The sequence below is a fragment of the Microtus pennsylvanicus genome, chromosome X, assembly GCF_037038515.1.
Source record: "Microtus pennsylvanicus isolate mMicPen1 chromosome X, mMicPen1.hap1, whole genome shotgun sequence".
In the NCBI taxonomy this organism is placed as follows: domain Eukaryota; kingdom Metazoa; phylum Chordata; class Mammalia; order Rodentia; family Cricetidae; genus Microtus; species Microtus pennsylvanicus.
In genome coordinates, this window is record NC_134601.1 from 107,064,605 (window position 1) to 107,091,644 (window position 27,040).

The 27,040-nt window shown below is 34.0% G+C and overlaps 1 protein-coding gene across 1 annotated transcript in view; it reads left to right on the plus strand.

Annotated features, from left to right (window-relative positions):
• The window catches only part of Cfap47 (cilia and flagella associated protein 47), a 316,226-nt gene that overhangs the window by 113,203 nt on the left and 175,983 nt on the right, over nucleotides 1–27,040 (plus strand). Inside the window, 4 exon segments of the mRNA XM_075957827.1 lie at nucleotides 985–1,194; nucleotides 15,790–15,890; nucleotides 23,330–23,485; nucleotides 24,422–24,650. Coding sequence (XP_075813942.1) covers nucleotides 985–1,194; nucleotides 15,790–15,890; nucleotides 23,330–23,485; nucleotides 24,422–24,650 — 696 coding nt within the window.

The window sequence follows — 27,040 nt, forward strand, 5'->3', positions numbered from 1 at the left end:
TATTCCTCTTAGAAAACTGTCTTAATGTAAGAATTAAGCCTTTTACCTTTCAATTCTTTAATTAATGTATCAGTATTTAATTAATGTATCAGTATAAAAACTATTTGAATAAATACAATTATGACATGATTATTCTGTGAAAGGATTTGAAGAGTTGATGACACTTAGTATCCTTGCTATATACATATAGTGAAATCAGCAGCATAAATGACACATTCAATGTCAGTCAAATAGAACTAAATTGCTTTCTACTGGACTTAGGAAATAATTCCCCATATTTTATCTAGTGTATCATATAGATATAATTAATTTAAATGTAAATCATCTTTCTTGTTTTGGTAGCTTAGTGATGTTCAAACTGATTAAAATAGATTATTCTCATTTAATGATACTTATTTGCTTTATGTTTTCACGTGTCTAATAAAGGAAGCTAATTTTCCAAAATTTATTGGCATTTTTGGTTGGTTAAGTAAATTTTATATATAAAATAACATTTATCATACTGAATGTCTTTAGAAGTTTTAAAAAAATTAAACATTTAGCATTTTTTAAAATTTTTTTAACATTTAGCATTTTTAATGTTAAAAAACTGATTTTTTTTGTGGAATTTATCTGGAGATACTTATTAGTATCCAAAATTTGAAATTTTTTCCTGCATATAATCTAGCAATATTTATTAGTGCATATCCATTAACTATAAATCTTAAATGATCATTTTAGATAAATTTTTATTTGGATATGTTTGACAGAAATAATTTTATGTAATGGCTATTATTGAAAACATTGACTTTAGTCAAATATTTTGCCTCACTTAATCCTTACAGAACAAAAGGACGAACAGGAAGAGATGATACAAATATATGTTTAAATATTAAATATTCTATTGTATATATTTGCATTTTTGGAAAACATAAATACACATTCTCTTTAGATTAATTGCTTATATTTTGAGAAGAATGCATTTTAATTTTTAATTTTAAACAGAAATTCAGCTCTACAGTTCAAGATTCCCACAGCAAAACTTCTTGATGATGATGAGATTCACCCACTTACGGTGACATTTCCAAAAGGAAGAATAATCAGAGCCTCTGATACCGGAAAAAATGATGAGCTACCATGTCATCTTAGTTTCAGTTCATCTAAACCAGTTTCATTTTTTGCCAATCTTCTCTTTTGTGATGACAAAGATAACTGGTAAGATATGTAAATGTGGATGCTTTTGTACTTGTCAATGAAGGATATTAGTTTTCTATTCTATAATTTTGTAAAGTGATTAAGGAATGACATAAAATACAATGGTTTCAAACTTAAAAGTTTTAATGTTTCAATTTAAATTTGCTTTCATGAAAAATAGCAAAATAATGAATTATTTGCACTTATAGTGTTATTTTTTCTTATGTTAGTAGAAAAGTGATGTTTACAAGTAGACATGAAGTATGCAAGTACAACCAGATTCTTTTATTGATAGCTTTGGTGGTTTGGCTTGTTGGATTGTAGTACAGAAGAGCCCAGAATAAAGCGTGAGGGCCATCAGTGGTATGGTATTGAGATTTATGTTATACACAGACTTGAGAGCAACTATGTCATACATATCTCTGTGTGTGTGTGTATCCCAAAGTATAAGATAAGATAATCATCTTATTTCTTTCCTACTCTATTGTTGCATGTATTTAATCTATTTATTTCCATCACCTTCTTTCTCAAATACATACACACTGAGAGATATACAACTTATACACACATAATGAAAATTTTATTTATTGTATGGTAGCTGTTTTTATTAGACTCTTCCCAGGAAGAAGTATGGGGTTTGGGGAGATGGCTCTGTTGATAAAGCACCTGTCTACACCAGTAATTCTAAGACTGTGGAAGTAACCTTCAGGATTAGAGAGAGACCATGGGTCACAAAATAAATGGTAATTGATTGAGAAAATATATAGCTTTCTCCCCTTCATATATACCACACTGTGCATGTACTTGCACAGACACACACATTCACATTCTCTCTCTCTCTCTCTCTCTCTCTCTCTCAAACACATGGACATTGTTTTTAATCAATGTATTTAGATTCAAATCATTTCCACAATATGGTTTAAATAAATTGAATGTTATGTTTTGACGAAAGAATCTGTGCCACAAATTCAATCAAAACCTATGAATTGATTATTCTCACTGAAAATAAGGTTAATATAAATAAGTACTTAGAAAATACTATGTAAGTTTAATAAGTAAATTAATGGTGTTGGCAAAAGACATAAAGGAAATATATTGCATTAAAACCTAATATCAAAGCAAAGGGTAGCATTGTTTATTGAAATTACAAAGATGATAGTGCTATAAAAATATCTTCTCAGGACAGTTCTCAGATTGGGTACATAGCTCAGTAGAAGAGTGATGTCTTACATGTGTGAGGAATTAAGTTCAAACACCAGCAGAGGACTGGGAGAGGAAAGAGGACAAGAGCAAAGAAGGCAGATTCTTTGAACAAGATGAGACTAATGAGACTAGAAAAAAAAAGTGAACTGAGAATACTTATAGACGATCAGGTTAGGAAGGTAGCCAAGGATATTTATTCTCTTTTCATGGAATAGCCAGTGTAGGATCACCAAAATGGTTGTTTCCAAAAGGCATGTGTGTTTCAAGTGAAATAAGCAAGACTGTGAAATATAGGATGAAGGTTTGGAGAGGTCACAGCAACAAGTGCACAGTCTAGGGACTTTGTGACAAATGTAAGGATTTTTCCCTCATGAATGAAATGAATGAGACATTGCTTGATTTTGAGTTTCCAATACAATATAACAGCTATCACTTCTGAAAACTGGTATCAGCCACTATTACCCCAACTACCAGAGTAGAAACTAAAACAGAAACATGAAAGTGTGCTCTCAGAATATCTCTTTCTCTTTATTCACGAAAATAATTTTTGCCCATCAAGTAGTTTTTTAAAACTGTTCTACTGTGGACCCATTCAGTCTTTACTGGCAACTATTTTTTTTTTTAATTTCCTTCTGGCACTGATATGACAACCAAAAATATCCTGACTGTGTCATATCTATTATACTACAGAATGCATAAATGGGTAATTATGATATTATAGTCTATGGAGGAAAATTAATGCCCCTATAGATAAATTCAGGAAAGTGCTCTCTTTGTACTCTCCGGATAGATAGATGGTGTTCCAAGGGCTGTGATATTTAATGTATCATTGTAGATACCTCATTTTAGACTTAAAAGAAAAAATGATTTAAAAGCATTTAAATAATTATATCATGTATCAAAAACTGAACAATATATGCACATATGATTAACTTATTGTTATTGTAGTTTCTAAGAATGACCCCAGTAGCTAATTTGCAGGTATGGTATTCTGGTATTAAAAGAGCGATTGAATCAAAGGTTCATCTAAAGACAGGAAGTTCACACAGAAAGGGCAGAAGGAGCATACACAGGAACTAACTCAGTTGTAACTGGATTGCTTCAAATATTACCTCCAAATCATTATCATTGTATTTTCAAATTGATATTTATCCTAATGTTTAAAATGACTCTGCTCATAGAATCCTTACTGTGATCAGTGTAGTTCATGACAGGCTGCTTAGATTGCTGATTTTGTTCTGTGTGCTGATGTTGTGTTGTGTACTCCAGATTGAGAGAAAATATTATAGAAATGTCATTATGAGAAAGTAGAGCTGTATGCCTTTTCGGTGTTTCTTCATAATGGTAAAAGTTAGCTTGAAGGTTTGATTTTTCAGGAATCCTAATATCAATGGAAAAAAATTCTTATACATGACTTCTAACCCAGATGCCTTGTAGAGTGAAGAATTGATTTTAGATGCATAGTTCTGTTAATAAAGTATGAACCCTCAGTTAGAAGTTCCACAGTGAGTGTCTTAGCTGCTGTGAAGTGACATGGAAACTCTTTTGAAGGAAAACATTTCATGGGGGCTTTTTAGAGTTTCAGAGGTTTAGTTCATTCTCTTCATGGCAAGAAGCCTGGCATCATGCAGGCAGACATGGTGCCAGGTAAAGACTACATCCTGATCCTCATGCAACAGAAGGTGACTGTATGCCTCACTGGGCATTGCTTGAACATATGAGACCACAAAGGCTGCCCCCACATTGACTGATAAGGCCAGATGTTTAAAAAGTCCCACCGTCTATTGCCAAGCATTCAAACACATGTGTCTGTGAGGGCCATATCTATTGAAACCACCACTGTGAATAAATATAATACATATCGAAAACTCATAATTAGCTATGTAGTGTATCAGAACACTGAGGCCTTCCATACATTCTTAAGTCCTACAACTATTTTAAATTTTTAACATTTTGAAACTTTCATACACATGTATGTTATGTTTACATAACTTCCTACCCTCTGTCTCCTACCTTGAATTCCTATAGAGTCACTCTCTCCTGATACTTTCATATGCATGGCTATGTATTTTTTAATTACTCTTATTGCATACATTCAAAACTACACAGATAAGTATATATCAACACTGGTTGCTGAGAACATTTAGTGATTCTTTTATGTTTATGTGTTTAGGACTGACCATTTGGGATTTGATATCCTGTCCGTCAGCTTGTCCCTAAATGTAGATACTCCCTCTCTCTGCAGCCATCAATTACCTGTAGGCCTTTGTCTAGGGGTAGGATCTACTGACATTTCTGCTGACCATGTTGCCATGTCAAACAGTTTTATCATAGTACAAATCTTGTTTAGGCAAGCATATTTTTGAAATTTTATGGGTTCAACTTACCTGTCATATATATTATACTATACACTGTGGTTTGTCTTCAACAGTAGGGTCTTATCTTCAAGTTCTCGAAAGGAACCAGGGCAATGACAATATCCTGTATTAGTTTGGAAGTATTTTGGACTCCTTTGATATATACCACAAAGAGAGGTTTCTTGAACCCAGTACAGAGGTTTTGTTAGATACTCTTTGTTCTTTTGGGGGGAATTATTACCCCAAGTAATATCATTGAAAATGGTGTACTTTTATTCGTCGTCATACAAATATATGTATATGCATTATATATAATACATATGTACTTTAAAGTAAACATAAAAATATATTTCTTCTCCATATTCATCATTAGGGTTATTTTCCCCTTTCCATCCTCTCCTTCTTTACTACCCTCTAACCTATTCCCACTTGAATCCCATGTTCCTGGTTATCCCATTTCCCAATTCATAGCAATGTGTCCTATTATTCCTCTTTCTAAAATTTGTTCTCCTCCCACACCTTGCTCCCTTTACTTTTCTAGTTTCTGTGGTTATTCCAGATTATAAACTCATATCTAAATAGTCTGAGCTAGAATCCACAGAGAAGTGATAACATGCAGTGTTTGTCTTTCTGGGTGTGGGTTACCTTACTGAGTTTATTATTTTCCTGTTATTTGCATGCATTTCCCTCAAATCCCATGATTTTACTTTTTTGCTTACAGACAAAGAGAATTACACAATGTAGATATATACCATATATTTATTATCTGTTAAATAGTTGAGAGAAATTTAAAATATTCCTGTTTCCCGATTATTGTGAATAAAACAGCACTGAACATGGCTGGGCAGGTGTATGTGGAATAGGATGTTGAATCCTTTAGACATAAACTAAGGAGTGATGTAGTTGGATTAAAGGGTAATTTATTTTTAGCACTCTGATAATTTCAAAGCTGATTTCAATAATTGCTCTATCAGTTTGATTTCCCACGAATAATGAATAAGTCTTGCCCTTTCCAATATAATTTGCAGCATTTGCTGTCATGGTTTTCTTGAACTTAGCAATCCTGGCAGGGGTATGATGAAATCTAAATTTAGTTTTAATTTGCATTCCCGTAATTGGTAATGATGTTCAACACATTTTTAGATTTTTTAAATCGTTTTGTTTCTTTCCTTTGTAAACCATTGTTCAGATTCATAGACTATTTTTTTATTTTAATTCGGATTTTTCTTGATTCTTTTTTTTTGAGTTTCTATATATTAATCCTTTGTCAGATAAGTAGCTGACAAAGACACTTTATTACTTTTTTTACTCCCTCTTCAGTTAATTTATTTTTTCCTTTGATATGTAAAAACATTTTAGTTTTGTGAAGTATCACTTGACATTCATTGGTCTAATTCCTGAGCATATTGAGTCCTATTCAGAAAGTCCTGTCCTAATCTTATTTGGTGGGGTATTGCCTATGTTTTCTTCTAACAGATTCCATTTTTGGCTTTTGTACAAGGTGATACATATGGGTTTAATTTTATTCTTCTATATGTGGAGATCAGTTTTTTTTCACCACCATTTGTTAAAGATGCTATCTTTTCTCCTCTGCATGTTTTCAGGATCTTTGTCAAATACCAGATGGTTTTAGTTACATTTAGTGACATTTTGGTCTTCTGTTTTGTTCTATTGAACTATAGATAGTTTTGTTTTATTTTCTGCCATTGCTGTGCTGTGTATATAACTATGGCTCTATAATATAGCTTTAAATTTAGATTGATAATACCTGGACCATTGTAACTTTTGCTCAGGATTGCTTTGACTGTACCAGATCTTTTGTAATACGATATTAATTCTAGGATGCTTTTTCTCACTATTGTATGTGAAGAATATTTTGGAAATATCACCAACATCAAGCCAGCTTTATTCTAGAGAAGCAGTTATGTTTCAACATAGGTAAACAAATTAAATCATATAAATGGACTTAGGTATACAAATCACATGATCATCTCAAAGCATACAGAAAAGGCCTTTGACACAAAAACAACTTGCCTTTGTGATAAAGGCTATATATGACAAACATATCCATCATCTTCTTAAATATTGAGAAACTTGGGCAATTTCATTGAAATAAGGAATGAAATAGAGACACATAAGAAAAGAAGAAGCCAAATTACCACTTTAATATCAGTGCTGAGCCAGGGTAACTTTAGAGAAAGGTAAGAATAATCCAGTATTCTGTAAGAGAACTGACATGACACTAGAATTGTATGTGAGGTCTTTTACAAAGTTCTCCTTACCGCTAAAAAGCTTCTGAAATAATTCATCTCAGGAATAAACTGAACACTGAAAGTTTAATTGCTCACCACATAAATTTAAAAGGATCAATGTCTCCAATGCACGTTTGAAATCTTACACTGCATATGACTACCTTTGGGGACTCAATAGAACTGTTGAGCAGCACCCCAAGGAGGGATGGTGAATCTAGATAGAGTTCTGTGTCTGTACATATTTAGTGAGTTCCCATTTGATGCAGAATGTGCTGGTCTGGAACGAGCTATGAATTAGTTTGTAAGGTGGGATTTCTTCACCAAGTCCTGATATAAGAATCAGCATTTGCTTTTTTAAAATATTCTCCAGGTGGTTTGTGTGCACAGCAATGTCTCTGAATCACAGAATCTAAAACGACTAATATGGGGAAATGTCCAGATGAATTAAATAGTGAAGTATTAACAAATATGCATTAGCATCCAAAAATGGCACTGCAAAAGTATTTTGGGAGAAGTACTAACATCTATTTTAGGAAACTTTGAAATACTCTGATAACTATAAACTTAATTTGTTTAAAAAATCCATTGTAAAATATAACTCTTAATTTACAGCAGATGAATTTGAAGCACAACTTTTCATGTGGATCTTTAATTGAGGTTATGTCCCATGATGTCTTGCACAATTTTTCTACAGTATGATATTTCAAGTCCTATGATTTCATTTTTGTCTTAGTTAGGGGTCCTATTGCTGTAAATTGTCACCATGACCACTTCAACTCTTATAAAGGAAAACAATTGGGTAGCTAACAGTTCATAGGTTTAACGCATTATCGTCATGGCAGGAAGAATAGTGGCATGCAGGCAGACATTATGCTGGAGAATGAGCTGAGAATCCTTCATGTGGATTGGCAGGCAAAAGGAGAAAAGAGAAAGACACTGGGCTTGTCTTGAACTTTAGAAACCATAAAGCTCACCTGTAACAAGGCCACACCTACTCCAACAAGGCCACACCTACTCCAACAAGGCCACATCTACTCTAATAAGACCACACCTCCTAATAGTGTCAAACACTGTGCTCTTATGGGGGCCATTTTTATCCAAACAACCACAGTAACACATCTAGTTTATTAATAAATGAATAGAATTATTTTTGAGTTGTGATGTGTGGTAGTATGTAAGACTTAGGCATGATACTATTCAAATAGGAAAATTTGAATGGTTTATTAAACCATATGTTGGAAATGAGAAGCCAACTTGAAAGCTTCAGTAAAAATCAGTAAAAGAATACATAGCATATGAGGTAGAACTAAATGAATGACACTTGTAAGATGCCACTGTCACTACAGTCCTGTTCAGCGTTTGGACAGCATCACCTCTTTCCTCTAGACTTTGGACAAACTGAAGACATTGTAACCAAAAGATTGAAGTCTATCATAGATGGAGTTCTTCAGGTTCTTATTCTGCTTATTTCTGGCTTTGAGATTTCACAACTACTTGGATATAAATATTTTTATTTTATATTTATTAAATATTTGTTTATTTTTATTTTATATGTATGGGTGTTTCATCTAATTTTAAGACTCACCATCGCATGCAAACAGTGTCAGTGGTATTCAAAAGATGACATCAGATACTGTGGAAGTGGAGTTACTAGAGTTATTATTGGATGTGATTCACCATGTAGGTCCTGAGAATCAATTCTGGGTCCTTTGGAAGAGCAGCCCATGCTCCTAACTGCTGAGCCATTCCTCCATCCCTCTGTATCAATATTTGAATATCAGTTTTTTCTATGTGAAATATTATTATTTATTAAGAGTATATTATGGTTCTAATGGTTTCAGTAATAGAACCTGTGTACATTTGTCATTGCCTGGTTTTGGGAAGCATCAGTGTTCCTTAGCAGCCACATCACCATTGATATGTCTGCTTTATGAATTGTTTTGCACATAAATATTATGAGTGTTATATTCAGTTGTCATTTCAAAACTAATACAAGTTTGTATTTCTCCTTTGTCAATTCCAGTATACATTGTTGACTTTTAGCATTATGGCTGCTAAAATGCAGGGTGTGTAAAAAAGCCTATAATTGATTATAGCTCAAAATCATTGTTATTGCCTAGATCTATTTCCTATTATGATTTAGGAAGTTGTGTTAGACATAATGATTGTATTTGCTCACCATTCTTGGGGAGTAGAAATCATTAGGGACAATGCTATATTCTGGTATAATCACTTGTTCCTTATTGCTTACCCAAGTCTGTTTAAACCTGCTTTTAATTGCACCTTAATTCTATTTTCACAATAGATCTGTTAAAATAAATTACAAGATAATACAAAGTCTCTGTAACATTATTTTTGAATCCTTAATGAGCACAGAACACTACTGAATTATAATAAACTAAAAATATAAAATGTTAAATGATTTAAATTCATAATCCACTTGAAGCAGCAGAATATTTTTATAGTAAACTTCCACAAAAATTGGCAGAACCCCAGAAATGTACAAGTAATGCTTACCATCCCTTTCCAGATTACTAAAATGATAATTCTTTTAACAACAGGTAGCAGAATGAAAATATTCATAGATGTTATTTCTCTACTCTCCTTTTTCTTTTTTTGTACATCTACACTATTTGGAGCCAGTGAGAGATGGCTGACATACATATATCATTCTCAGCAGGTTTCCATTTAAAGGAAGCTTCACTGTTCCATTTAGTTTCTCTTTTTATCTGCTGGACTCTTTGTCTTTATAGGACTCTGAGAAGAAGGTGGTTACACATGCAGATGACTAGCACCTACGGATAGCATAGTATAGCCACCTATCTCTCTTTGACATTTCTAGTATGTTGCCTGGATGTCTAGTCCCTGAACCATTTTTTATTATGGATTGATTAAACAAGAAATTAATTCAGTTGGATTACAGAATTTGATTACATTGTGTGCTTTGTATATAAGATTAAGTGTTTGAATAACAAGAGGATTGCAAAGTCATTAAAAATTCAACTAATGCTGTATTTTAAAAAATACCATTAAGAGTTGATTTATTTGTCTTCTAAACACATAGGCATCATGTATTACAAATGTGATGTGCATCAGCCAGGCAGTGGTGGTGCATGACTTGAATCCTAGTATTCTAGTGGGAGAGACACAAGATCTCTGTGAGTTCAAGACCAGCCATGTCTATAGAGTTTGTTCCTGGACAGCCAGGGGTACACAAAGTAACCGGATGTCAAAAAAAAAACAAGAATACAGGGAAATGTGATATGTTTCCATACATTACTTTCAGTTATGCAAATAAGTGGAGTTATATGCAGCTACATACATCAGGTTGTATAAGTGTTAGAATTTTTTTAGGATAATGTAGCATGTCTATTGTGATATTTCCCCACATATTTTGTACAACAATATGAAGTGGGAACGCATTTTAAAATTTGTTGGACAGCTCTGTCTCTTTTACTGGATAAAGTGAAGCATTACTAAGATAATGATACTTTCTCTAGAGTCTTGTATCTCACAACATTGTAGATGATTTCTACTGTGATCAGTGTACATTAGAATTCCTAAAGTAAAGTTCTCTTGTCTCAGTGCTTGGCCTAAATAATACAGAAATACTACCCATGGTAGGCACCAAATATTTGAGCAGATATATTATTGAACACTTGTGTAGATAAGATTGCATGTGATATATTTTACTGGCAGTGCTTGAACTTAAAAACATTGTGATTAGATTCGGGAACCTCACTTCAGAGCAAATATAGTATCAATTTTTTCCATTTGTCAAAAATAGGTATTTGAATACTGAATAATACATATACTTGTAATGGTGATGTAGAGTGTAGTAGCTTTCACAGCAAAATGCATTTTCAAAGGACTTGTACAGCATATTTTTCTTTTTCCCTCCCTCTCCACTCTTGTTCTATTGCTTTTTGTTGCCTCTCTGTGTGGTAAGTTTCTCTGACCATCTTTCAGCTTGTCATGTCTTTTCCTCTCATTTTGCTTTTGCTGAAATTACAGATATCATCACATCAGGCTCTTTTTTCTTTAACACTGAACTTCAGAGATTGAACTCAGATTGGTATGCTTTTACTTCTAGTGTCATTCTGTAAACAGAGACTAGGCTTTAGTTTCCCAATAGCCCAGACCTGAATAATCACACAGAAACTATATTAACACTCTTTGGCCAGTGACTCAGGCATATTCCTTGCTAGCTCTTCTATCTTGAATTAACCCATTTCTATTACTTTATATTTTACTGTGAGGCTCATGGTTTACCAGTAACATTTTGGAGTCCTTTTCCTTCAGCAGATACATGGCGTCTCCCTGACTCTGCTTTCTTTCTCTCTGCATTCAGTTTAGTTTTCCCAACCTATATTCTATATTTTCCTACCTATATTCTGCTCTGCCATAGGCCAAAGCAGCTTCTTTATTAACCAATGCTAATAAAACATAGTCATAGCATACAGAGGGGAATTCCACATCATTTCTTCTTTTCTGTCTAAATAAAAAGGAATATTTTAACTTTAACATAGTAAAATTGCATATAACAAAACAGGTATGAGCCAAGAATTCCAGATACCATATTTCTTTGTGAGTCTAAAGTTTTACATTTAATTTATCTTTTACCATAACTAAGGAAAATTATAACTATAACTATTCCAACCAATTCAATTCCATCGAAGACACCAGATGGATTTAATATTACCTAAGTAAACAGAATGTGCATTGTAAGCAACTTCCAAAACTCTAGAATTGACTGAGAACTCTTGCCGCCTGGACAGTTACCTAAAGTTCTTCTGTAATGTTGGGGCATTCATCTTCAGCCTACAGGGTCAGAGTGTCTGGCGGCCTTTTCCATGAAGCAGGAAATTTGAAAGACTGTTTTGCCTATATTGGAAGTTTGTCTGTCACTTTCTTCTATGTCCTGAAGAATGTTTAACAGACTCTTTCATGAAGTAGGAACTCTGAAGGACTGTATTACCTTCTTTAGGCAAGTTCAGGAGTCATTTTTCTATGTTCCTGCATGTCCAGTTTATACATCATAAGTCAAGTAGGCCAGGCAAGAACAGTTTCTTTCCAAAATGCGTAACATTGTCACATTAATGGCAAATTCCGTAACAAGTTTCTTCAATGACCATCAACCTCTCTTATGTAATTGGTCCTGCCAGAAACAGATATGTCTTATTGTTGAGAAAATTCTAAGTTCTTAAAACATTTTAAATGCTATATTCTGTATGTTTTGAAAGATTTAAAGAATATCTCCCCATCTGAAATATATCTCTGTATATCTAGAAAGCTTAACTAACATGACTATAAGTTTAATTAGTATAAATGACTATTAATCTGTAATTTTTAATTATACATTATATTTTTAAATGACCTGTATAAACACAATACTTTAAACAAGAGTAGAAATTAACATACAACAGAATTGTCCTTAAATTTGTATCAGTAAACCAAATCCATACTAATGTAAAGTATACATTTCTATATCATAGCTCCTTTATTTCCATTAACCATTTATAACCAACCATTTTAACATGAAAACAAACATTTATAAACAGTCAACTTGAGAATTTGGGTGTAGTTTTCTCCAAACTGCATCTTGCTGTTTGTTCGGTGAAGTATTTTCAGGGTTCATGAGACCTTTTGGGAGTCTTGTTCCATCAAACCACATTATCCTGGAAGTAATCCAGTGGTTCTCATTTTCTCTGGGAACAAAATCAGAACTTCTTTTTCAAAATAACATATCCTTAGACGGAAATTTTGAAGTCAAGATACCTTTATTTTGGTTTTGCTTACAAGCTATCACAATCAAATGTCTCTCTGAATGTAGCTTATTAAAAGTCAAAAAATACAAAAATTAATAATATACATAGTCCAGAATCTCTGTGTATATTCCATATTTATGTGACTTATAGTTGTACTCTTTTACTTTTTAATGTTTATTATTTTTTCCTTTTATCTTTGTCTGTACTCTTTCTGTTCTCTCTCCTAAACCCATGTATATTTATCCAACATTGTGACTGATTTAGAGGTCTTTTTATGCTTTTTTGATTGGGGTGCTTTTTTAAAATGCTAAGCAGCATGGCTATGACCAGTGCTGTGGCTTTGCCTTTTGCCCCCCCCCCCCATTCCAACATGGTGGAGGTATGTTTACTGCCAGCCCTAGCTCAATATAAGTGTTCTGTAGTGGTACCTCCTGAAAGAAACAGAGCTGTTTGTGGTGTCAGTATGAAATAGGAAGCCACTCTTAACAAAGCTGCACCTCTGCTTGTGCCAGTAAACAGAGCCTATTGGAAAAAAATGTGGCTGCTAAGAAGCTCTAGTTGATACCTGTTTTGGTGGATGTAAAAGCCCCTTTTTAAAAAGCTTTATTAGACTTTATGTGGATGCATGTTTCCAAACATTGGTTGCCATTCTTCAAACAGAAACTGCACTTTGGTTTCTTGGCTGGCCAGAACCAAATAATCATACAGAAACTACTACTAGTTACAGGACTGTTTGGCTAATGACTCAGGCATATTTCTCACTAGTTCTTACAACTTAAATTAACCCATTTTTATTATTTTATATTTTACCACGAGTGTTGTGATTCCCTGGTAAGGTTCTGGTATCTTTCTCTTTCAGCAGCTACATTGTGTCTCTCTGATTCCTTCTTTTTCCTCCCTGCATTCAGTTTAGTTTTCCTGCCTACCTATATTCTGCCCTGCCATAGGCCAAAGTGGCTCTAATAATCAATGGTAATAAAAAATATAAATAACATTCAGAACAGAATCCCTCATCATCTTTCTTTACTCAAGTAGATATTTCCTGGCTCAACTATTTTTATACCTTCCTAACTATAGACAATATGTGATTTTTTTCCTAGGTGCCTAATGATAAAATGTTTGGACAAAACCTTCACACTATTCACACTAAAACTCACCCTTCTATCCTTCATTCTGAGAATTTACAGCTTGTTAAATAGGACTGTTTCTAGAGAGTTTTATCTTGAGCTATTCTGATTTGAATGAAACTGAATCTGAAAAATACAAAAATCATATCATAGTACTTAACATTATACTTGATATTTTGTCTAATCATCGTAACAGTACCTCTGCTACTCGGCATTTATCTCAGATATTGAACGAGAAATATCAACATTATTTATGTTTGGGTATTAATAAGTACAGTACTAGTATTGCCAAAAGAAGCTTACTTTATTTTTTAATCTATCTATAATAATATAAATGCATAAAATGTCTGTTTCCATTCTACAGCCTTATCTGATTTTTAGACTATTTGTTTCTGGGAGGAATGCAACTAACTCCCTATTTGTATTATTCCTTTTTTTTATCCTTTCAGACACTGATTTTTCTCTATTCCAAGTAACATCTAAAGTCAAAATATGATCCTCAACAAGCTTGTTTTAAAATTGGAAAAAGTAAACTGTATACTTATTCAAGCTTTGTTCTTGGAATAAAATCATTTTCTTAATCACAGTGTTTCAAGTGATAGTTCTTTTGTTTGTTCATGTATTGCTTTTCTTTGGTAGCAATGACCACAAATAAGCATTTTTTTGTATATTATGGAAATGTTCCTAGAAAAAATAAAACAGGATAGAAGACACGACTGTAGTGGTGATCACATCAAATACATACAAGATTTAAAAGTAAAAGTTTGAGCCTCAATCTAATTCTCTGGTATTGTATGGGAATGAGGTGCCACCATACATTTAATTCTGTTCTTATTTTATTGGGATAGAAACCTGGTAATTAAAGATCCCATAAAATATAGATGGAGGGTTATGAACCTGACCCTAACAGCAACCCCTAAGTTCTGGTTTTGAGTGCCTGTAGCTGGATCTTCATTTAGAAGGTAGTAACATAATACCAGTATGTGGTATCTCTGTGCATGAGAGCATTAAGGCAGAGCAACTATCACATTTGCCTCACTGTTTTTTTCCTTCTATAATTATAATCAGTATGAGAACAAGATTTATCATTGTCATTTCTATGATGGCGATGATGCTAATATTGATGACTTTATATTGTTTAATATTGAATAATTTTAGTGTAAGTAAATTGTGTTAATTTGAACTCTAAAATTCCAAAATATATGGACTTCTGTTAGTTTTGTTTTTGATTGGCTCGTATTCATTTTAAATAATTTTAACTCTTCATAAAGATAATTATCTGTTATATCATGTCATTTGGTATTAGCCATTCTTCATAACTTACCCTTCTAAACCCATCTTCTTCCCTTTGCCCACTGGTCTCCTTCCATTTTACAGTTTCCTATTTTTAAACACACTCACCCAAACACACATGACATTATGTATATATAAATTATGTATTTCACAGATGAGGACAGATTTTTAAAAATGCTCTATTATCTATTCAATATCTTTGCTGTTATAAATAGTACATCTGTAAACATGGGTGTGGAAGTATCCGGTGTGTTGATGTAGAGTGTTTTGTAAAGTATATGGGGGTTCTATAGTTGTATCCTATGCCAATACTACTTTTAAGAACTTTGGTACTGGTTGACATGGTAATTTGAAGCTGTGTTTTGAACTTGTACAGTTAACCCCATCTTTTTTCTGGAGTATATTTTATAGTGACACTTGTAAACTCTTAAGATATAAATTTGCAGACTTTTAAGATATTCCTGGTGGTTACCAAAAATAAGATAAGAGCAAAGAATAAATGATAAATAATTTTTGGTTTCAACATTAAAGGCATTTGGAAGAATTAGAAAATATTTTATTGTCTTTACTACATGTAAAATAATTGTTTTATTGATAAAAATATTTTCACATTTAGGTTTTCACTTCCAGTTACAGCAACAGCAGAAAATTGCATTCTTACTATTTATCTGTATTTGGCAGTTCATCTGGACAAACATAAAGTTATTTTAAAGAATGGTAAGTTGTTTATGACTGATTCCAGTCATTCTCTATTCAGGTTCTTGTTAACTAAATCTACCATCTTAAAATATACTGTATTTAAACTTAACAAAAACCCATGTGGCATAATGGTAAAATAGTTGCCTATCATGTACAAAGTACTAGTATGATAGCCAGAATCTGGAAAAAGTAATTTAACACATGTTTTTCAAACATTTATTGCTGCCCAAAGCAATGTTTATTATTGATGATAGACTCTAAGCATATCTTTTTGCCTAAATTTGACACTGTATTTGAATATGTATAGATAATAGATTGAGCCTTATGTAAGTCAGATGAAGTATTATACACGGATGTTTGTAGTAACTTTATACAATTTATGATGATATTTGTGTTAGCTTTGACAAATGACAATGTTAAACAGGGTTTTTTGAATAGATAGGAATCTTGCAAATGCATAGCAGTGTGACAAGGAGGGGCAGCAGTCTGTGTAGTGTCAAGTCCATAAATTTCAGTTTCAAGTTAGCCATTTTTCCCATTTTAATCAGTTATATTATTCACTTGCCTCTGTAAATGTTAGTCAAACTTCTTAAATATACTTGGACCCATTCTGTCTCTTCAGAGACTAGAATCTTTGTGACTTTTCAGAAAAAACAAACAACAGTAGCAAACAGATTATCATGCAGTACAACTACACTGAAATTTAAATATTGAAGCATGTGTCAGAATCTATAATTTCTGTTTTTATTCTAGTCACGTAATTAGAAGCCAGTATTCTCTTCTGGCTTAAATTTTGCTTTACGTCCTTCTACTCAGGGTCTAAACTATATTGGTACCTTTTCCAGACAATTTCTGCCTCACACTTATCTGCTTTAGTTGAATTTCCAACAAAATGCCAGGAAGAAACAAGAGGATTTCATTTTCTCAGGAAAATGCCATAGAAAAAATGGGCAGATTCAGGTCATTCTTTTCATATTTAGTCTTTCTAAATTTACCAGTTATACAAAACCAAAGCACTTAGTTTTCTAGCGGTAGGAGGAAAACTTAGAGAACATTGATAAGTACTTTTTCTTCAGCTAAGAAAAATATTTTTGAATGAAGCAGGAAGCAATATTTCACCACTGAGCACAATTAACACTGTTGATTCTTTACCATTTCTCTCCATATTCAAACTTTTTCAAGGTTTTTCTCATATAATACTACTGAAGTCTGCTTTATTCTCTCTAAATGTTCCCTCAAACATATTTAATGAAATCATTTTCCTCTGTCTGTTCTTTTTAATTCTGTGTATAAGTCAGGTCCACTTTCTTATAATCCATATGCTATATATTCAACCTCTAATCAGAGAATAAGAAATTCGGAATACAGATTCCTTGATTGTGCTTTTCTTTGGATTTCATAAAGGATAGCCAAAATTGCAGGATTGAAATAAAACTCTTATCTGAAAGATTAACATTCTTCTGCATACCCCATGTCTGCAGCTGCAGATAAATTCCATTTGATGTTCAATCCAGAACCCTGAGGACCATTTTAAATTATACCTTCTCTCTCATACTCCAGGTTTTTTTCTGTCCATTTATATTATTTTAATCCCAAATGTCTTTCAAATCCTTTTACTTCAGTTCAGTTGCTGTTGCATACATTATCAGGTTTTCATGAAGTTAAGGCAATGTTATAAAGTATTTTCGGGCTCTTGCAATGCCCCTCCCATTTAGAAACCATGCTTCATACTCTGGTAACAGTGCTATTTATAGATTTAACTTTACTCTTTCATTTCCATACATACAAACTTTCTACAGTGGGGCTGGAGACATAGTTTAGAAGCTAAGCACATGTGTTTTTCTATCGCAAGGTACAGGGCTGCTTGTTCTTCCCATCTGCCTGGCTAGCTTACCCCCAAAATAATCACACAGAAACTGTATTCATTAAAATACGGCTTGGCCCATTAGTTCTAGTTTCTTATTGGCTAATTCTTACATCTTGATTTAACCCATTTCTATTAATCTGTGTGTCGCCACGCGGCTGTGGCTTACTGGGAAAGATTCAGCATGTCTGACTCTGACAGTTCCATGGAGGTGCTCCCTCTTACTGCTTTCTTCTTCCTAGCATTCAATTCTATCTTTTCCGCCTACCTAAGTTCTGCCCTATCATGCCCAAAGCAGTTTCTTTATTCATTAACCAATGAAAGCAACATACAAACAGAAGGACCTCCTACACCATTTTTCTTCCAGAGGACCCATGTTCTGTTCTCGGCAACTCCATTGATGGCTCACAACTTCCTATAACTATAGCTCCAGTAATTCTAATGTTTTCTTCTGCCCTCTCGAGGCACCCATACATAGATGCCCAGACAATCTCCCTCACACACAAGTATTTCCATAGCTTGAGTGGTATATACTTATAATCCCAGGACTGGGAAGTCAAGGCAATAAGGTTTCAAAGTCAAGGCTATCTCGATGGCTTCTAAAGTGTCAGAGATAATGAAGTCAATCTCCTTGTGGTTCTTTCTATAGGCAGTTTGTGATTGTTGGAGAAGGGACATGTACAGTGGGCAAAAAAATAAAACCAAAAATATGAAAGGAGAAAGGAGCCTAGCTGAGATGAAGAAGTCGATCAACAGAGAAGGGAACAAGAAAAGATAATGAGGGCTAACAAGTTAGAAATACATTTTATGCACATATAAATATATTAAATGAAACCCATTATATAATAAAATACTAGCATTTTGAATTCAGCAAGGTTCATGTGTCATAACTTAGGTAATGACTTCATTGCAGCAGGTTTTCTTTTTATCCACCTATCATGACACAGAGGTTCATTATTAGTTGTTAATACTCACCTGGAGCCTGACAGAGAGCTGCCTTCAATTGGGAGCTTCTACTAACTGAGAGTTGCATTTACCTGCTCCAGTTCTAGGAAATTGGTGTCTGCACTGTGGCAGATGTTTTTACTTAGCTTTTTGTTTCTACTTAATGTACCAACTATTCAAGTGCCAGCTATATTGCAAAGCCGCTTAAAGGAGCCATTTCTTTATTTTTTATTATTATCTTTTTTTCAGCTATCTTAGGCCCTATGTGGAAATCCAGGCCCCAAGTTGGAACACCAAATGTAGCAGGCATTTTTATATCTCAAGCCACCAAATTATGACATGGAGACCTTTTAGTTACGAATGTTCAGCCTTACCTTATGCTAGTCGCATTTGCTCTTATAATTTAATTTAACCTGTTTCTATGTTTTGCTTCAGGGCTTTTTACCTTTCTTTCATTTTGTATTTACTACTTTTCCTGCTTCTTCCCTATCTGACTACTGGCCGGCAGCTGTCTGTCTGTCCCCTGATTTCTCCCTCTCTCCTTTGTTCTCCTTGTTATCTCTTGAGCCTAGATTCCTCCTACTTATTCTCTCTGCCCATCAGCCCCTCCTGTCCCTCTACTGCCTAGCTATTGACAATTCAGCTTTATTTTATTTTGTTTATTTATTTATTTTATTTTTTTCAGGTTGTTTTGTTTTGTTTTGTTTTTTCGAGACAAGATTTCTCTGTGGCTTTGGAGCCTGTCCTGGAACTAGCTCTGTAGAGCAGGCTGGTCTCTAGCTCACAGAGATCCGCCTGCCTCTGCCTCCTGCGTGCTGGGATTAAAGACATGCGCCACCATCGCCCGGGTATTTATTTATTTTAAAAGCGATATTTCCTCATCCTACATACCAATCCCAGTTCCCGCTCTCTCCCCTCCTCCTGTCCCCTACCTTCCTCCCACTCACCCCCCCCCCATCCACAACTCAGAGAGGGTAAGGCCCACAATAGGGAGTCATTAACGTCTGTTACATCATCCTACATACCAATTCCAGTTCCCTTTCTCTCTCCTCCTCCTGTCCCCCACCTTCCTCCCACTCAATGCCAGCATCCACTCCTCAGAGAGGGTAAGGCCCACAATAGGGAGTCATTAAAGTCTGTCACATCACTTGAGGCAGGGCCAAGGCCCTCCCTCCTATGTCTAGGCTGAGCAAGGTGTCCTTCCAAGGATAATGGGCTCCAAAAAGCCAGTTCAAGCACTAAGGATGAATCCTGGTGCCACTGCCAGTGACCCCACAGACTGCCTAAGCCACACAACTGTCACATTCAGAATGCCTTGTTTGGTCCTATGCAGTTTCTCCCGCTGTGAATCTGGAGTCAGTGAGCTCCCACTAGCTCAGGTCAATTGTTTCTGTGGGTTTCCCCATCATGGTCTTGACCCCTTTACTCATATTATTGCTCCTCCCTCTCTTCGACTGAACTCCAGGAGCCAAGCCCACTGCTTAACTGTGGATCTTTGCATCTGCTTCCATCAGTTACTGGATGAAGGTTCTATGAAGACACTTAGGGCAGTCATTAATCTGATTACAGGGGAAGGCCAGTTAGGCACCCTCTCTACTATTGCTTAGGATCTTAGCAGGGGTCATCCTTATGGATGCCTGGGAATTTCCCCAGTGCCAGGCTTCTCACTAGCCTCATAATGCCTCCCTCAATCAAGATACTTCTTTCATTGCTCTCCTTCTCTGTCCTTCCCCCATCTCACCCATCCTGTTCTCTCATGTTTTCCTCTCACTTCCTCTCCTCCCCTCATCCTCCGCTTCTGCCCTCCCTTTCCCCCCACCCTCCACTACACTCCCAATTTTCTCAGGAGATATTGTCTATTTATTACCCCTTTAGTCCAGTCAATTGCTGTAGGTAGACAAGATGAAACAGCAATATTTCCTTATATAATTAAACAAATACAACATAAACCAAAACAACAAACATGTACATAATTAAACATTCTCAATAAGCGAATGTAACACATCTTTACATAGTTAATGTAGTATTCCACAATTAATTCTCATTCTTAGACATTTTATACTGTATATTTAGGTAATAATAAGCTTCTATGAGTTTTTTACTCTATGTATTTTTTTGATAATTTTTTAGTGATTAGAAAATTGTCTCCAGCCGGGCGGTGGTGGCGCACGCCTTTAATCCCAGCACTCGGGAGGCAGAGGCAGGCGGATCTCTGTGAGTTCGAGACCAGCCTGGTCTACAAGAGCTAGTTCCAGGACAGGCTCCAAAACCACAGAGAAACCCTGTCTCGAAAAACCAAAAAAAAAAAAAAAAAAGAAAATTGTCTCCATTAGACACTATGTCTCCATTAGACACTACCTACAAAGGAAAAGCCATGCTTTTATGTACATAGGATTTTCATTCATCTGCTGTTCCCTCATAACTGTGCCATTTCCCTGTGACATCCCATACTATATTGTGACTTTTCAAGCTGCACATCTGCATTCTTTTGTCATATTTATAAAAACATTTGGGAATGGGACTAATTTCTTTTATGACTCTTCTGTTAAAAATGTTTCGTATAGTACATGACAGATTTAAAACAGATATTTATCCTGTATTACTTGTATTATAAAATGGTTCATTTGCATGATAAAAACTCCGAGAAAGCATTGTTATTTGTATATAATCATTACATATACATAATGTATTAAATAGTATATTCTAACCATCACAAAATTGTTATTTTTTAAAAATAATTTGATTTATATATTTTTTATCCTATGTGCATTTAACATTATGTATCTTGATTCCATTCATTTTCCCTTCCCTTTGCATCTACCCTTTGCCCCTGCACCTCCCCACTAATACAAAATTTAAGGGAAAAATTCCAAATATAGAAAAATTTGAAATCTCCAAAAATTTAAAACTGAAAATTTAAAATATCAATAATTTTGAATATAAAATGTAAATGTTGCAGTATGACACAGTAAGTATTACTGTAGACATCTTTTCCCATAATCTTCACTTCTAAGTGTTCATTGCAAAGAATCATTGGTTTGGTTTGAGGCTTTTAGTTTCTACTACACTATAGGTGCTGATTCCTCACTAGGACTCTTCCTGTGTTGTGGAGATCCTGCAGCTTTCGTTCTGCAAATCAGCCTCCTTCAAGTACTCCAGCAGGTCATTGGGTAGATGTTGGGGCCAGTCAAGCCATAACCCTGTTTGGGTTGATCTGCCAGATGAGAAACGGGGACAGCTTTCCTTTGTTTATAACTTTGAGGCTGGGTCTCCCAGGCCTGCACTAATAAGGTTGTCTCTCCCACTCTTATGACTACAGGACTAGCACTCTAACTTGCCTCGGGTTTGGGGTCATCATTCCCCTGGCCTTGCTGCCACAAGACAAATGAGAAATGGGGAGAGCTCTCCCATGCTCACAACTTTACGAGTGGCTCACCCATACCTGCTGAGAGGGTTGGTTCTATTGTGCCACCCTGGTGAGGTACAGGGCCTACTCTCCTGAGTGTCAGCTGGTGATGTCAAGGATATCATTCCCACTCTTATGACCTTGGGACCAGCTCTCACATCTGGCCCAGGCATTGATGGATGGTGGGAAAGGGGAGACAAAATCAAGTTTTAGAGAAAATTTTAGTGTGGTCAAATTGGCACAATTTTGTTGTAGAGAAAAAGTAGGATAGATAGATAGATAGATAGATAGATAGATAGATAGATAGATAGATAAATGGATAGATAGATAAATGGATGGATGCATAGATAGATCGATCAATCGATCGATAGGTAGATAGACAGACAAGTAGAGAATGAGAGAATGGGAGGCACAGAGAGAGACAGAGACAGATTGAGACTGAGACATTAAGAGTTCCCTGAGACCTATCAGGTAAAGTTTCTATGACAAATTATGAATAAGTATGCTATAAAATATTAGTAAGAAACTTGAAATATAACCGCTTATTGATATTTGATAGTGCTTTTAATGTAATCCTCATAAACCATGATCTCAGGACCTGTAGTTTCCTATTTTAGATAAAATTCTATTCAGAGACGTTGTATAAGATACCCAGAATTTCATAGTCCTGTTGCACATATGAGTTCATATTTTTGAACTGCACAGTTTTATTTTTGATATATATATATATATATATATATATATATATATATATAGCATTTTCAATATATATGTCTATATAAAGTTAATTAAATAAATATTATGAGTTCCAGATTCTATATAACATTTCAGAGCGGAATAGGGATTGAAATCTCCGAAATGGTATCAGTTCATAAACAAAAAGTGGTTTCATTTTTGATAATCAATTAGGAAAAGTTATTTTGGTTAGTGACTCTTTTTTTTTGTATTTTTTGTAATAATTCCAAATATTTGGTGTAATAACATTTAAATTGTTTTATACATTTTTGGCTGAAAATAAATGTTGTTAATTCTCTAGTACTTTGGCTTGTCTAATAATTCCATTCAGTTTACAAAACCTTATCAGAATTTATACTATTTTAATTTGTCATCTCATATAATAACATGATTGATATTTAGAATTTTTCTTTTTCTATTTTATATGAATTATGGAATACAAATTAAAAATGTGATATGAAATTTCACACATTTCTGTGACGAATTATGCTCTAATGTCATTTGTAGATAAAGAAGCAACTCTTAAAAAGCCTAGAGGCAGTTTTTTGATTCCTACGGTTCCAAGCCGGGATTCCAAATCACTTTCTACACATTTTTTGAAACGGACATCCATTGTTTCTAAAATTATTGATGCTGACCTTACATGTGGGAACCTATTCGTTGGTACGTGAAAAATTTATAATGCACTTCTTAAATCTAGTCTATTATAATAATATTTTCAATATCAAACTATGTATCATGCAATAAATTCATAAAAAAATCACATAGAATTATCAGAGTCTTAGGATTCATCTGCTCTGGGTAAGTTTCTCAATGATTAGCAATAGAAACTCTCTGCATTTACAATATTCTTAATACCTTAATAGTATTCTATATTTTCATAACCCTCTGTGTACAGGTTATGAACTGCGGTTTTAAGGGTTTTATTGTATATTTTTTAAGCTCGATCCAAGTTAACCAGTCTTAGAAAGTTGTAAGCATAGGTAAACAAGGGATATTGATATTATTTGAAATTATCATAAAATATACCTTTTTTTAGATATATCTTGTGATAAAATTAATTTTTATCCATTGGACAAATAGAGTTTCAATTGTGTCCATCTATGCATTTTTGTAATTTCATTTATAAATACTTTTGAAAGAGTACAACATGCTAATTTTATACTTTTTAAAAATTTCATAATGCAAAATATTTTGTTTAAATGCATACTTAGAGAGAAAGACATTTTGAATATATAGTTGATATTTTCTTACTTTAATTCTTTCAACTAAAGTATAATTTTGTTTGATAAGTAATGCTTAAAAATGTTAATCAGCTTTTCTTATGCAAACTGGAGTAAACATATTTTGAGAATTATTTGTGAATAAATTCCTAAGAAGTATAAAACATCACTCATTTTTATATTGAATAAGTATATTTTAAACTCTTGAGTATTGGGAAATGATTATATTATTATTATTTTAAAATATAGTAGATGTACATGAGTTTATTAAATAATATGGAATGCTTTGTTGAAGGGGTTTTTATTTGCCTATTATTAGTAGAGCTAATTAAAAGAATATGCTAATCAAATGATAACATAACAATTTGGATTTTAGGGATGGAAATTTCACGTGATCGTTTTGACTCGGATGACAGCATTTTAGAAAGAGTCAATGTTGGGTCTCTGGAAAATGAAGAGAAGAACCAACAGTTCTTTGCACCTGCAAAAGGATCAAAGGCTTATGAATATTTTCAGAAGGTTGTTAATGCAGCTCAGACCTGGTTCAGTCTCTTTGGCTGGCCTGAAGGGCCCCATTCTCTTTCTATTCCTGAGACAATAAGAAGGTGATCTATACATATTTTATAAATTCTTTGTTTTGCATTTTTTAAAGTATAGTGTACTTATTTAGATCATTTTAAGTGAAACAGACAATATACTTTAAACTGGTTAATTATTAGGAGACTGTTGAGACTAAGAAAATGCAAATTTAAATTCTGCGATTCATATGTGCTTTTTCACCATAATAATTTTTATTTAAATTAGCTTGCTTGTGAGCATTAATTCTATAAAATATTGAGTTTTCATTTTTATCTTTACATGTATATACTGTACTTTGACCGCACTAACTTCCCCATGTTCTTTTGTCCCCGTCCCACTGGCCTTCTTCATCTTTTGAAATACTCTCTCTTCTGCTTACATGTCTTTTTATAATTTGGATTCTGTTTATGATAGGAAATGTGAAAAATTTTTTCTAAATATGGTTAACTTTCTTTCACATGATTTCCTTTTGCCTGCAGTTTCTTACAAGCAACATTATTTTATTCCACTTTATGTCTGAATGTGTGTGTGTAATATTTTCCTCATTATTTCTCTGTAGATGGACACTTAGGATGATTGCATAACTTGCAGGGAGCTATACTGTCTAATTTGATTTCTCTGCATGTATGTGTAGGAGTATTTTTAATATTTATCTTAGGACCCTCTTTTATGGAATAGAACTCCTTGGATTGAGGTTTTAATTGTACCCCAGAGGTCTCACATATTATTATCATATTATTGGTTTTTTTTTCTTTGTTATTTGGTGGACTGTCACTCAGCTCCCAAATAAATCACACAGTGAGTATTATTATTTCATATAAATGCCTGATCTTAGCTTCACCTGTTTCTAGCTAGGTTTTCTTATCCTAAATTATTTCATCTACCTTTTGCCTTTGGACTTGTATTTTTCTCTATTTTTTTTCTTTTTAATTATTTATTTATTTATTTATTTATTTATTTTTATTGAGAAAAGGAAGAAAAAAAAAACAAGTTTCCACCTCCTCCCTTTGTATGCCTTTCTTTACATCTTTTCTCCATGGCTTGCTTCGTAGTTGGCTTGCTGGCCCCTGCTGTCCTCCTTTCCTTGTTCTGTCTTGTTCCTTCTTCCTCTCCTTTCAGATATCTTCTCATATTTAATCTCTCTGCCTGCCAGCTACACCTATCCTTTCTCCTGCCTTACTAGTGGATGTTCAACTTTTTATTAAACCATCAGGTGCTTTAGACAGGCAAAGTACCACAGCTTCGCAGAGTTAAACAAATGTATCATAAAAGAATGGAACATATCTTTGCATCATTAAAACAAATCTTCCACAGCACAAACAAATGTAACACATATTAAAATAATATTCTATTCTATAACACTGAAATCTTTATTTCTTTATTGCTATCTGAAAATAGTAATTCCTCAACTTTCTTTAGTTCTTCATATTTTATCTTATTTATTGTTGTCTCTGTTGATAATTTCTTTTCACTGAGTTTTCTATTGTTTTCCTGAAATTTTTAGTTCTATGACTTCCATTTTTTCCTCAGAATTATTTATAAGACATGGTATTGCTATATATATGTAGCCCTGGGACTCCTTGTGTAAACTAGGTTGGCCTTAAACTGTGGCAAATTTCCTTTCCTTTCCATTCCAAGAACTGCAATTATAGGGTTGCTCAGCATTACCCTGCTACATCCAGGGCCTGGGATACATTTCTTTTAGTCATCTATTTATTGAGTTTTCTTTGAAGTCAATCACCATTTTTAAATTGGGATATTAAAAACACTGGGATTTTTGGAAATATAATTTTTCTTTCACCTTTTTCTTTTTCTATGTTTTGATATTTTACTTTATACTGCTAGGATGTTCAGCTATTTCATTGTTATTAATCTTTTTCAGTTGTGAGTATTCTCTTTAGAACTCAGGACATGATCATGTATACATTGAAGACAAATAGTTGTTAGAGCAACCATTCTATACTAAAGTAGATAGAAAAATCAGTTAAGGTTTGCTGTTTCCACAATAATAGAAAAGAAATTGGCAAACAATGTAGAGTATAGTATGATATTGAATTTAGTAAATTAAAAAAAAAAGCTTCTAACAATGAAATAAAGGTTTGGTAAGAAAGGGACGCAAAACAAAACAAAAAACAATCAAGGTTAAATTACGAAAGAAAAGGGAAAGGGTGTGAGGGAGTAGAAAAGATAACAGTAGATTTTAAAATGTCTGATCTCTGTGTTCAGCAAGTCCGGTTTTATCCCATGCTTTTTCAGACCCAGGCCAGCTGGCCTTAGTGGGTTCCCAATAGAACATCCCCATTGTCTCAGTGTGTGGGTGCACCCATCGCGGTCCTGAGTTTCTTGCTCGTGCTCTCTCTCCTTCTGCTCCTGATTTGGACCTTGAGATTTCAGTCCGGTGCTCCAATGTGGGTCT